At 44.3% G+C, this 14,045-nt stretch overlaps 1 protein-coding gene across 15 annotated transcripts in view; it reads left to right on the top strand.

The window, feature by feature from the left end:
- Window positions 1-14,045, top strand: part of LOC116942827 (protein furry homolog-like) — a 296,076-nt gene that overhangs the window by 147,347 nt on the left and 134,684 nt on the right. For 10 of the 15 annotated variants that reach the window (XR_012941831.1, XM_076067513.1, XM_076067520.1 and 7 more), the window contains 2 exons: window positions 852-1,153; window positions 11,806-11,859. Coding sequence is in view for 14 of the 15 variants with exons in the window: in XM_076067513.1 (XP_075923628.1) it covers window positions 852-1,153; window positions 11,806-11,859 (356 nt within the window). In the remaining variant the exon portion in view is untranslated. The remainder of the gene's footprint in view (window positions 1-851; window positions 1,154-11,805; window positions 11,860-14,045) is intronic. The other 5 variants (XM_076067514.1, XM_076067521.1, XM_076067509.1 and 2 more) reach the window with 1 other exon arrangement.

Here is a 14,045-nt window from a genome sequence, read left to right as displayed (position 1 = left end):
ATTTGGGGTAATCTTCAAATTTGCCAAGTTTGTACCAGTGCGCACACATTGGCCAACTTGTTTCTAACGACGTCGGGATTTTTAACGTCCTCTGTGACCCAGATGGTGAGAATTTCATGGGTGATGCACACCGCGGTAGTAGTCACCAGGGAAACCTGCTGGATTCGAACTACGAACATCCGCAACGATTGACGAAATACGCTTACCCCTGGGCCGTGCCAGCGCCCCCAATATGCAGTTAAGATTAATTGCTCTAAATTGTACTTATTCTGGCTTTTTTGGTGACTTGCCTTTTCTTTTGTCATCTTTTCTTGTTCGCTGACAGTGAATATATGTGTAACACCTTTGTGCTTAACATTGGCTCAGAACATAATTAATTTCAGTAGGTTATTGTCGTGGGCTATGGCGCTTCTTCGGATCTCTGAAGAGAGTTGTTGTCTGGTACGTTAGCTAGCGCGCTGCGCTAAGAACCTAGGTGAACTGACTACGATTGTCAGCCGCGACCAACATCATCGGCCAGTGATATCAGAACCGGGTACCTCCGCATCCCCCATTCACCAACACACACCGACCAGCATGGTGAAGTATGGCCAACAAATCCCAGTGAAGTGACATGGTGTGGTGGGGGAGACCATCAATTGGTGGATTGAAAGAGCGGCTGCAAATACGTTAAATGTTTGTTTTACCTAATTGAGTGCACTGTACACGGTCTATTAATGACGATAGCGGTCGTGCGTTTCTCATTTGTACTCGTACGCTACCGGCAACGCGATCGCTTAATCATTTACGCGGCATTTAATATTCATGCGCTTCCCCCCCCCGCCCGCCCGCCCGCCCCTCGTCCACCCCAGCAGCGTCGCCACCGTCGGCCAACGGCCTGAACCGCTCTCCCGCTGCGCCTCCTCTTCCGTCGAGCGGCCACCCGTCGTCTCTCGAGCCCCTGGGCCGCAGCCGCAGGGGGGGCTCGGGGGGGGGCGCCGGGGGGGCGGCCGTCACAGCCGCGGCCGCACCGGCCTCCTCGGCGGGGGCCATGTCGTCGTCGCCGCACGTGGACCCGGACGTGAAGCCCGGCGAGTTCGTGCTGCGCTCCCTCATCGCCGAGTTCACGGTGCACGCCGAGCTTAAGCTGCACTCGGTGCTAGTGGAGTCGCTGGTGAGTGGGGCGGGGGGCGGGTGGGGTGGGTGGGGGGGGGCAGGGGGAGGGTGGCCGCCACGCGTCAAGTCACAAACGTGCCCGCGGAACTGCCCGTCGCATCCTGTGAAATCCGCACAGCTTTTGGCTGGCCACTTTTTTTTTTTGTGCAGGTCTCATTAATTTCACACAAAGTGCTTTGCCACAAGTGAACCACAATACCTTCCTGATCACGTGAAGGAGCACAAACCATCGTGCGAGCTCGGTCATCCCCGTAGCAGTTTTTGGCTGGCCATCAAACAAAGACGGTCACCGCATCGCTCGCTTTCAAATGCGCTTCTGAGGCCGTCTAGAGTGCTCTGCCTTCCAATATTACGTAAGCCACTGGAGCTATGCACTTTTAAATAATCTAGAATGAAAATCCATTTCTATCGAACTTATTTTTGTGTTTAGTTCGTTCTCCTTCCCCCATACCTCCAATTAGCACGGTTGGCTACGTATGGTGCATAGCTCCAGTGGCTTCCTGATATCGTGAAGCCACTCTGAATATCGGTAAGCCACACACACGCCCCAACTGTATATTTAGCATCCTGCTTTTACGCAGTTCTTTTCTAGAGTGTTTTGCATGTATATGGAGAAAATATAATCTGAAATACCCACAGACGTGTCAGGATTCTGCCTTCCCTGCTGACATCTTTTAGCCACTGTGTAGCTCAGTAATTTGGGAATCTTTCAGCACATGGTGATCTCTGAATCATCCACCAACCCTACCTCAGAAGTGCTGAATTACAGATTTAAACTACAAGCCCACAGAGATTATCCTATGGATAGTCTGGCCCCTGTCATAAGAATGTGGAAATGTGTAAGCTGGTTTGAGGAACCCAACGAATATAAGTACACCGTCTAACACTCCAATTATCCTGATTTATATGATGCATTATTATTAATATATGTCACAAACTAAAAGGACATCAATGGATCCTCCAACTGCAAACACAATTGTAATCTTAACTGTATCCATAATTCTCTTACATAACACTCACCGTCGATCGGCCCATTGTGACTCTTATAAGCCACCCTTATCCTTGCTTTGGATATAGAATGTGGGCATGTAAAACCTTGCGGGTATGCTGACGTTATTTTGAATGAGAAAGCTTGTTGCAAAAACACAACGCACCGTCAAATTGAGACCAAGCTGGCATTGCTCGCGCAAAGTAGAAAATCATTTGCATTTTTCAAGAGGGCTCGCTGTGTGTGCGCGCGCATGTTGTGTGCATGCCCTTCATGGTGCGATGTGATTTTTTGAATGAATGCTGCACATGCCGATATTATTAGTCGTAGTAGTACGGTTAATGCTCTCATTCGCATGGCAGAGTTAAGGCATTATAATGGCTTAGATGTCATTTACTTTCTCAGCCAAGTTTCTTCTTTTTTTTCTCGTCATAACATTCTTTGCATTGTGCACTCACGCCAGGCTAATCGCGCACGTCAAAATGGAACGCAGCTAGCTCAGTTGGCACCAACGCATTCCATGCTGCTATCTCGTACCGAATGTATCGCCATGACCATGTAAAGACACGACCTGGCGTGTGTGGATATACTCCGTTGTTATTGCTGCAATCTTCATTATATCCTGCCTGGTGGTGTCGTGGGTAGAGCGCACAAGTAACAGAAGGCTTAAAAGTTAACATTTCAAGTGGTAACCAGTTAATCTTTCATCCATCTGGGGGTGATAAATTGTGTAACAATTTGTGGAAATTCAACAGTGGTTGTCCTATGGTGAGACAGATCCCTTCTCGAAGAAAGGTTTCTCTATAAGCGCGTTAAAAAATGGTAATGTGAGTGACATGCATTGCAGGTTTATTAAAGTGGGTGGAGTGCGCAAAATTGGTGGGTGTTTAATTACAATAAGCAATCATAGCCGATTTATAAATATTTATTTGTTTTATCATGATGCTTGTTTACCCAGGAAAGCCTCACTGAGTCTCAAGACACTTTCAGGCGAGTAGTGTCAAGTTTTCTTAGTAGAGGGTGATATTTCTGTATGTAATGCAAATAAATTTGCATTTAATAATTCAGCATTGGGATGCTTTGGCATATATATTAATTAGATGGTTTTGCTTTGGAACACAACCAGAGAACCCAGGGAAAATCCCATGCAGAACAGGAGGAGATAATACAAACTCCGCACACAGAAAGGAGGCGGAGTTGGGAATTGACCCCGAGGGTATCTTACTGTGAAGCGCGACTGCCCTGCAACTCGGCCCAGACTGGCCAGAGGGCAGCAGTCCGTAGGGCAAATGCCCTTTGGGGGCCGGTCTTTGTGGGGAAACTGGAAATGTGATCAGACTAAAACATTTGAATATATTTTTTTTTATTAAACTATTTTACCACCTCTAAGTTGCACGCTGCATTGCTAATTTAGGCTCTTAGTAGGCAAGTCCCATATTCGGCAGCCCCAAAGAGTTTTCCTATCCGGCCTATTTGATTTTGGACCCAGCTCAAATGGGCCAATGAGATGGCACGGCAAGATCACGCTAATATGTCACATCACAAATATACCTACGTGTATACATTTTGTCGCACAGCCGATTTTTTGTTCATTAAAAAAATAATTTCCCATAATCTCGAATTTGGGCCAGTGTGTTTACAAATGTTTGGGCCGATTTTATTTGTCCCAGTCCATCACTTGTCTGCAGCACCCATGTGACGGAGCTAGACCGCATCGGCAGTTGCATCAGAAGGTAACCATGCTTCACCGGTTAATAAACAGTTATTTTTTTCAGTGTTTACCTGATAAAAAAAATATAACTAGATTTAAAGTTTTCGTGACTGCAGGGATCCATACCCTTTGGTTCTTTCAGTAAAGTCACGTAGGTATAAAATAAATTAAATGAAGTCACGACGTTTCGGGCGCCAACACAAGCGTCCGTCATCAGGTGGGACAACCACAGCAAGAAACAATTGCTGAAGTGGGCAAAAGGGCTGCCGTGATTTAATTTATTTTATTTTATACCTACGTGACTTTATTGAAAAAATAAAATCGTATTAACACAACGTAAATAATGTCCACCGTAATTGAAGACACATTTTAACATTGAGTACTGTACGGAGAACCAAATGTCAACCCATTTACGTACCCCATGTGTTGGAGGATTAGTTTCCACTGAACCTACTCTCTTCCCATTTATCTGTATACTTTATAACATGGAGCATCCCGTGTTTGCATTGGTCCCCGCATAAGCCTCTGGTGTTACGGTGTTGCCGCTAATTGCACTACATTTCAAAATTTTAAGAGTATGGCGGGGCACAGCTCAGCTTCTTCTTGTCGTCAATTTAGTGCCAAAAATACATTGTACGTAAAAAAAAAGACATTTACAATGTGTGGTGTATAACAATGTGTGGTGTATAACCCATACATAAGATGATGATTACTGGTGGTTGAAGGGTCATCTTTCACGTCGAATGCATTTAATTCATTTGACATGGTGAGAGTTAATGGATGTGGAGGACAAATTTGTACAGACTCATTAGCTAACTGCAATTATAATGGTACCTTTATTTCTGCAGTTGAGCATTATATGCACGCAAAAATATTTTCGGGAGGTGGGGGGAATTTGAGAATCAGGATCTTGATTTAAGCTGGAGGAATCGTATGAGCCTGTGAAGCCCTTTTTGTCACAGATGTCCAGGAAACCTCTGGTGCCAACACGTAGCAGCTCTCGTACCAGTGAGCCTGGTAGGACGCATCGCTAGAAGGGATGATGGCCCATGGTCAAGAATGCTGATGGAATGACAGCCAATGAAAGGGATGCATCCGAAAGGATGTTGTGCACCAAGGAGATGGTGGGTTAAACCCGGCTCATGGTGTAGAAACTCGGTAGATTGCTACGTCGCAGGACTGTGAGAGATGGCGACGGATTGGGGGGAGGCCTTCAACCAGCAGGGGACTGATTGTGGGTGATGAATGCTGATGACCAGCACACATGCTTTTTGTTATGCCCCATCACTCCATGGATTTCGTTGTTCGTCGATTTGTTTTCATCCTAATCGCTGTCATCACGGGCATGATATAACCATCTCGATTTAAAGCTTTCGTGACTGCAATGATTCATCTTCTTTGGTTCTTTCGGTAAAGTCACGTAGAATGAGAATAAAATAATAAATTGATAAAATAAAATAACACAATTCCACTCCAGCGCTGTCCTACCAGACACTCTCGTCCCTTCACCTGATGAAGGCCGCTTGTGTTGTGGCCGAAACGTCGTGATAATATTATTGTGTTATTTTATTTTATCAATTTATTATTTTATTCTCATTCTACGTGACTTTACCGAAATAACCAAAGAAGATATAACCATCGTTATCCTCAATTTGGAAAAGAGACTCGTGGAATACAACTCAGCATGCAAAATAGCTGCGGGTGAACTAAGTGGCCGTTATATCCATGGCTTTATAAGTGTATGTCCAGTCATCTTCATTGCCATCAGCATCATCGTCACCACCATTGTGATAGCGGTCCACCGGGGCACAGAATGCTGCATTATGGAATCGGTCAAACATCCCAAAAATACTTTGCCAAAAAAAGACAGTCGAGACTCAGTCTAGGCTTTTCCAGATAAATAAATAGACATTGTTGTTATTATTATTATTATTAGCTGGAAATGTCATGTGATTGCCCTTTAGATATGTTGCTCATGGATAAATTGTACAAGATAATGTCCTGTTCAGTGTCTGTGGAATGAATCACAGAGCAATTATGTAAGTCTGCCCTTTCCTCTATCCCTCCCACTCATTCCCTCCGTCTCCCTTGCATTACACACTCGCATCATAACCATGTATCCGTGACTACGTGATGTGTGCGTATATATACAGTGTACAGTGTCATAAAACACGTCTAGAAAACACATTGTTACGTGGTGTGTGACCTAATGCACACATTTTATTCACCAAAGCCGACCTCTGTGCATTGGTGTAGATATTGCCAGCAGGTAGCATCTTCCCAGAGCGGTTTCACGGAACGCATATCACGAATATTCACACTGTGGCCCGGTAAACTGTAATTCAGAAATGGCGTCACGTATCTGACCGTGCCATATCCACTCTGACCAAGTAACCGCCCACACCCATGTTAGTATTTTTGCACTGTGTAATTATCATTGCCCACCGGTCCAGCTTCCGATAATGTACTATACACTGATTAGAATATCTTATTCTTTGTTGGTAGCCCTAATGGCTACAGCAGGGAGAATTCCACATTCCTATGACGTGGATTACTCCTTTGGACCAAACGCTATTGATTTCCCACAATTATGTTTTAAACATGGAGAAATCATGGGCTGAGTTACCCTATCATTTTTCAACCTTGTAATTGGTAGCGAAGTGCATTGACCACAGAGCCGCCCAGACAGATTGCACCTGAAGGTTAGAAACAGGAGTATAATGGTGGATTGTGGGGGATTTATTATGAGGGAAGGCAAGGGCAAATATCAAACATTTAGCATTATAATGATTCGTCCCTGACACGATGTAATGAATTGTCATCATAGAGGGTCACAATTTCCTGAAAGAATGGGTTTTATGTGCTGCTGTTGTAGAAAATGTTGTGCCTCTAGTGGCTGCAGGTGTCCACATTGAACCTGTTCCGTATGGAGTATACAATTTACATCTGACCAAATCGCCTGGACTAGACATCTGTAAAAAAAAAACTACTGGACATTTGTGAACAAGAGTTTTATAGCTCATCGGATTCCTCCAGTATAAATAAATATTCTTTTTCTGATGTGCTGCCACGTCTATGCTGTCCGCCTTCACCAAACCGCACTCCGTGACTCATACGGCACACAGGCCTTGATCCAGCAGTGGACTTTAAAAAGGGATCTACATCTACATCCATGCAAATACACAAAATCGTTTCCGTGCGCGCATCATGATTCTATGCATGCACCGACTCAACCAGGGATTTGTTGCTGCTGCTGCTTAGCACGCCTGGGGTCGTTTTTGCGGCATGATGCAACGCTTCCGTTTTTAGCCCCGGGAGCTGCGACCCGAGACACAGTGAACCCATGAGGGTGAGCGCAGTGGGAGCCATATCCAGTTACTAGGAAATGCTTGTTTTGTTGGCCTACGGGGCGGGCTCCCGACGACTTGGTGGGAAAGTGGAGGTTGTGTGTGCGCTCCTGCTTAGGAATGCGAGCACCGTGTACTGGGAGGAATGATTATTTCTGGGTACACCACAACGTACGTATTGTATGCAGAACTTCCTTCGCACCGTACATAGCCGAGCGTGCTAATCGGAGATGCGGGGATGCTGCCGTGGTGCAACGGTTCACACACTGAACCTTCTTTAATCCCCCCCCCCTCCCCCCCGCTTATGTCCATCTAGCAATATAAATGGGTACAACACAGTCGATTGGCGGGCCTTGGGTGTGGGTAACTCGTACCCCTTCAAAGACGTCTGGCCAGTGCGGAATAAGTAAGTATGATGATGTACACGTACGTCATCAGTTTTTCTTCCGACTCCATTCCTCTTGCATACGTTTACCTCATTGTAACGGAATCGGAAGTAAAAGACCGTGTGGGAGTGCGTGTGGCACGGTCTGACGCCAGCTATCGTAGGGTGCGGTCGTGTCGCTCCAGTTCTGTGCGGTGCGTGCAGTCTTAAAACAGTGGCGCTATGCCTCTCTAAATAAAATTAAAAATTGAACCACTTGCGCGTTCCGAGATTGAGCGGTGAACAGGACCCACACCCTGCAACTTGGATTTAAGAGAGCTCCAATTCACCCTGGAAGCTCCTATTCACCCTGGAAGTGTCAATAGGAGCTCTCTCTCATGGAGGCTCTCCTGCAAAAAGTGGCGTGATGACGCTATTTCAGGGCTGCACCTTTATCTTTTATGCACGACATGTATTCATCTGATTGCAGGGTGCTGGAGCAGAGTGCTTGATGCACAGTGGGAAGGTTGCAAGTTCAAACCCCAGTCAGTGCATCACTTGATCCATCACATTTATGACTTTGATTAAATGAATACTGCTTTGTGGGAAGTGGGCAGTATTTGTCCTGTGGATGGACCATTTATTTCCTTCGTAATGTAGAATTTCAATGAAATGTCAGGAATACGAGTGATTTAGATTCACCTTAACTGGCATGTTGTAGAAGTCCTTCTTTGTAAATGATTTATTTGAACACATTAGCAAAGTCGATTATCATGGTTAGCTCCGTACGGTGCGAAAGAAGTTCAACATACATAAGTGGTATTTAGTTTAACACGTAGGCTTTCGCGACCAATATTATTCATAATAAAGGTTTTTGGGTTAGATCGCGTTTATTTATAAATGTGTCGTAACCCTCCACCACCCGACACGGCCAATCAGCAAAAAAAAAGTGTCACGTTGACAAAAGACAAATAATTCACTACTTCAGCCCACCGGTGTGTTGAAGAGTTAATCCACATTTACAGTTTGGCCGTGTCGGGTGGTGGAGGGTTACGACACATTTATAAATAAACGCGATCTAACCCAAAAACCTTTATTATGAATAAGTGGTATTTACATGATTTAACAAAAAATAGAATCGTCATTGATGTCCTTGTCCTTTATTGGGTATTTGTGGTGATGCTTCCCAAATTGCTAGCCGTATGTTCAATGGAGTTGATTGCCACTTTTGTTGAAAAAAAAAGTTTCAAGCTCAGACTTTCTTTGCACGTCTACATAGCGCAGTTTTATTTTAATACACAAAGAGGCAGGCGTGTTGTTTTACTTCCTCATTTTTGCTTTGTACTTATCCTGCAATGCTGCCATGTGCCCGGGATTTTCTCTTGTCTCTGGTAAGAAGAAGGACACTTTGTGTCCCTGAGCCTCTCGTTTCATTATAAGGATCGGAATAGGCTTTAGCTGGCAGCTTGATGTTTAAGCAGCTGGGTCTGTTTTGGCTCAGAAAATTGCTTATTTACCATGAGCGGTTTATTTTGGCTGACACTTGTTGCACAAAGGTGCGGCCTTTCCTTTTTTTTTCTAGGGGCTTACAAGACTGGATCAGATGTCCCCCGCAGTTAATCTGCTGTCTCTACGCGTGTAGCGCTGTCATTACTATGTCACGACTTGTTGCGTGGCTGCTGGTATGAAGCATTCGCTCGCATCTTTTGAATCCTTGATGCCTGCCGCGGTGCAGCATCTGCCGTTGATAGATTGCGCAGTGGGGAGAAAGTGTGGTTTCGAGCGAAGCATCGCATAAATGCGACTTTGACGAAGGCGATGATTTGTGGCGATTTTGGTGCCAGCTTGTTTGTTGCATGATTGCGCACACGACATTCCCCCATCACGTCATGTTCCCCGTCATCAGAGCTCAGTCAAATACCGGCGTTTGATATTCAACTGGCATGCATAGTAGTTGAATACAGGTGCATTTTATGGAAATCTATTGCCGTATAAATGTTTATAAAGTGTATGTGTGTAGACCTTCTTTCACACCGTACGTAGCCAACCGTGCTAGTTGGAGGTGCTGCGGTCTGAAGGACAACACAAACTAAACACAAAAAACATTTATAAATAAATAACTTTCAATTTAGATTTAAAAGTGCATAGCTCCAGTGACTTCCTAATATCAGAAGTAAGAGCGTTCCAGATGTCCACAGAAGATTTTAAGGAACATCTCAGTCCTTTTGTTTAACATTAATGAAGGCTACGTTTAGCCCAACCAGCCTACCCCCCCCCCCCCCCACCTACCGAACTTGTATCATAAGCCAAAGACTTCACTCAACCTCTGCAGAAGAATTGTGCTGCGTTTCACCAGCCATTGGAAACTCATTCTGAGCCAGGCTGGGCTGTTGTCCTGGGTACGGCCCGATGTGGCTTTGATCTTTGTCCCCAACGCATCGTGGTGGCAGTGCATTGTGGGCTTGTCTCCTCTCTCCTGAATTGCCTATGCCCTCATTTCCCTCCATGTCCAAAGAGAAGCAATCATTTGAATTTATTTCATGTTTTATAAAGTTTAGTATATGGTTGCGTTTAGCTTTTGCTACCCCCGAGCCAACATCTTAATATTTATTTTAATGCTTTGCAATGTTTAAAAAATACCCCAGCATTGTCAAGACTGGCTTTAAAGGCACCCGGTGTAAAAGGAGTAGCTTCGTTCGCTTGTGCCACTGCATTGGGAACCCAGCGATTTGAGTTTCACCCCGGCCATCGCTAACATTAGCGTCGAACTTATCCCCCTTTATATGAATCTCCACTGACCAGAGTGGTGAGGTATGGCCGATGAGCTTCGTTGACCAACATGGCATGTGGGGAGGTCAAGCGATGAATTCAGAGCTGTAAATTATGGTTACGAATGACATTGTAAAATGAGAATGGTAAAAAAATCTAATTTTACTCTTGATTTTCCATAATGATGATGAACCATCCGATTGGTCCACGAAGAAGAAAACATTAACACCTTGGATTGCGAGCATAATTCGTTTGTAATACAAAGCACTCGTATATCAAAGCACTCGTATATCAGTTGTGATCACGTGACACTCGGCAGACAAAGCGTATACATACACTACTCGTATTGCAAGACCTCGTTCGTTTAACAAATTAATATTTTTGATTTAAAGCTTTCGTGACTGCAGTAATTCATATTCTTAGTTTTTTCTGTAAAGTCACGTTGAAGAGAAACAACAAAATAATATAATATATATAAAACAATAAAAATTCTCACGACGTTTCGTGAAACGTCGTGAGAATTTTTATTGTTATTATTTTGTTGTTTCTCTTCAACGTGACTTTACCGAAAAAACTAAGAATATAAATTAATATTTATTTACAATTTTTGCTCGTCTTGCAAAACACTTGCAGACCAAGTTACTCGCAATCCAAGGTCTTACTGTATATACTTGAGCCATTGTGCTACACGCGTAATGTATCCCTCAGAGACACCGTCTCATCTTTACGTATATTTATTATGAATAAAGTCCGCTGACAACTTAACGAGTAACCGCGAGTGACTACACACGCTTGGGTAATTAGACGACTCTATTCTGAGACAACATAGCTTCTAGTCCCAAGACATCTTGAAGACGATGGAGGCGACGGCGACTCCCCACACCACCAACAGCCACCAGCTCCGGTTCGCGCTGGCCCTGTCAATCTCCGTCAATTTCCGCCCTGAATACACTTTGCCTGGATCCCATCACGTGACCCTGTCAACGCTTGCCGTCCCGTCAGTCATCAATAGCACCATCATTAGCAGCACCATCATTAGTAACCGTTGTCCCGGGGAACAATACTCTCCCTCTATTCCTTCGTACTGTCTTTACAAATGTATTGATGCAGTTTCAACTGACTGTTCAATGTATTATCAAGACGCCGTGTCAAGTTAACGTGAATGCATTTGCCATACCACAGTAAGGCTTAATCTGAGCCATTTACGCCGATGAAAGGTCAACTCGTTTTTGTGTTTAAATGAAAAAAAAAGATTTAGCAATAACAAAGTGTCCTGCTTCTGATGAAAAACATTCTCAATTTAAAAAAAATATATATATACGATTAAGACGTGCCACTAACACATGCATTGTAAATGTTATTGTTTCTAAACTCTCACAGCATGTGGCGTTCGTAGACCCAGTGCTCTACGGGACAAGGGCATGATGTGATGTTCACTTGGCTTTTTGCATTATCTTGTTTGTGCCTGCAGGAAAAGCCTCTGTCCAAGTCATTACAGAGAGGAGAAGACCCACATTTTGATCAGGTAAGTTCAGTAGAATAACAACAACCGCCATTCGCCACCAAGTGGCGGTGATGTCACCACGACGCTTGTGCCAGGCCATGTGCACCTTGAGGCCATTACCACTAAACCACGGCCGAAATATCAGTAGAACTAGCTCACGCACACATACATTTGGATTGTTTTGGAGTTAGAGTTTATTGGTGTAAGCCTGCATGTGTGTGCTTTTTGTCCTGCACCTTGACCTCTGGTTGAAAGGTATTTTAGAAATGTAAATTATTATTTTTCACAAGTACATGTGCCTTATGCAAATGTATGACATGTAGAAGTACATGTTTCATGGAGGTGTGTGCGTGCACGTTGTGAAACATTTTTTGCAGGCTTGTCTTACACATCATCATCACAATCATCTCGACACTAATGTGCTGTTTACATAGCGCCTTTAAATTAAGATCGTGGTTCAATTTGTGACTCATATCATCCACAGTGTGCGTAGTTCACAAATAACTCACATTATTTAATAGAAAGCCAGATATAACAGCTAGGACACCCCACAAAATAAATGGGAGCGTGAAATAATAAGAACAATAATGCAGTGAGAACATTTCGCATCACACATTTCCTGGTACAGTATAACAAAAAATGGCAGTTAAAATAAACAATAGTATATTTCAAGGAAAGTTACTTGAAAAAAGTCAAGTTTACATAAAGTGTCGCCAATTGAGTGTAATCCAGCGGACATCTTATAGACACACTTTTGTAGTTTCCACAGCCATGATTAAAATGCATATTTCAACTTTATTCGGATGTGATTGCATCACCGGCCGTTTCTTACAAACAAGCATTTGTAGTGTGCAGTGAATACCCGTGTGCAGGCATACATCATATACCGTGAAAAAGAGCGGCTGCCTTGCACAGATTCGCGCCTGACGAAGTCACGCGTCCTTGTCCCCGTGCAGGTGCTCATGTGCGGTGCGAGTGAGTGCGGCGTTCCGAGCCTAGGCCAGGTGGACGGCTTCAGGGCAAAGCGCCACTTGAGCTTTATGTGTCAAGTGGTGAGCTACGTAGCATCACCATGATGCATCCGAGTCTTTGAGTCAATAATCACGTGGCTTGGTGCGTGTGTGTGTGTGGTAGTGTCGTGGTTAGGATGGGGAGTGGTAATGCAACTGTTAGCGCGCTGCGCTACGAAGCCGGTGACCAGAGTTCGATTGCCGCTTACTGTCAACACCAGTGACGATTATCTTAACCGGTCCTGGACCACCCCTAGGTCGACTCGGCCTCAAATGAGTATTTGATGCAGTGTGTAAACATAGCCACTTAAGGAGACAAAGGCGGCCGGGCGTGGTGCTGGCCACCCACCCCTTCGTGTACCGTGCCAGCTTTCATAGGCGCATGCTAACAGCTTTTGCCTCAACAGCCTGTTAAGGCTATACAGGAGATCTTTTTCTTCGTAGTGGTTAGGGCTCTGCGCTACCAACCCGGCAAGCCGAGATTGGTTCTCGTTTGTGGCTTACATCAGTGGCGAAAATCTGAAGTAGTCTTGAACCTCCCCTGGGTCGCCTCAGCCTTAAATGAGTACCTGGTGCAGTGTGTAAACATCAACTTTGATGAGACCAAGGCAGCTGGACATGGTGCTGGTGACATTAAGCCCTCGTACACCGTGCCAGCCTTAATTGGTTCTCGCTAAGGGTGCTTCTTCTTACTGCAGTCTGTGAGAATGCAGGGATCCGTCTTTGTGCGATGAAAATAAGTAAAATTTAACCCGCGCATGTCTGGATTCTAAGTAGGCCAGCATTAAACAACCAATATAAAATCACCTTGTGAAACCTGTTTTATTGTTCAAATGTCAAAGCAATGTATTCTAATAACTGGCATTAAAGGTATATTTTGTTTATCAATTCGAAATTAATTTTGAATAGGCCAGAATATCCTCTAAGTCATAATGTGCAAATCGTCCAAACGGGTGATGCAGTGGAGCATTATGAGCACAGATTGCACAAATGTACAACCTAATTTAAGTTTAACCTTGATTGAAGTGGAATTTGTGCATGTCCTAATGCGACTTGTAATAGATAGCATCTGTCTCCGTGAATTTTACTTACATCTAATCATAAGTTCAATGACAGTTAGCAATTTGTGTGAATCATGTTAGAGCTGCGAGATGTGGCAGTTGTAATCTTGTTTGCGATATTTGGCCTTACTCCAAC

Source organism: Petromyzon marinus, chromosome 16 (assembly GCF_048934315.1).
Source record: "Petromyzon marinus isolate PM22_M1 ecotype Great Lakes invasive population chromosome 16, UKy_Petmar_22M1.pri1.0, whole genome shotgun sequence".
Classification (NCBI taxonomy): Eukaryota; Metazoa; Chordata; class Hyperoartia; order Petromyzontiformes; family Petromyzontidae; genus Petromyzon; species Petromyzon marinus.
This window is presented reverse-complemented; position numbering and strand designations above follow the sequence as displayed.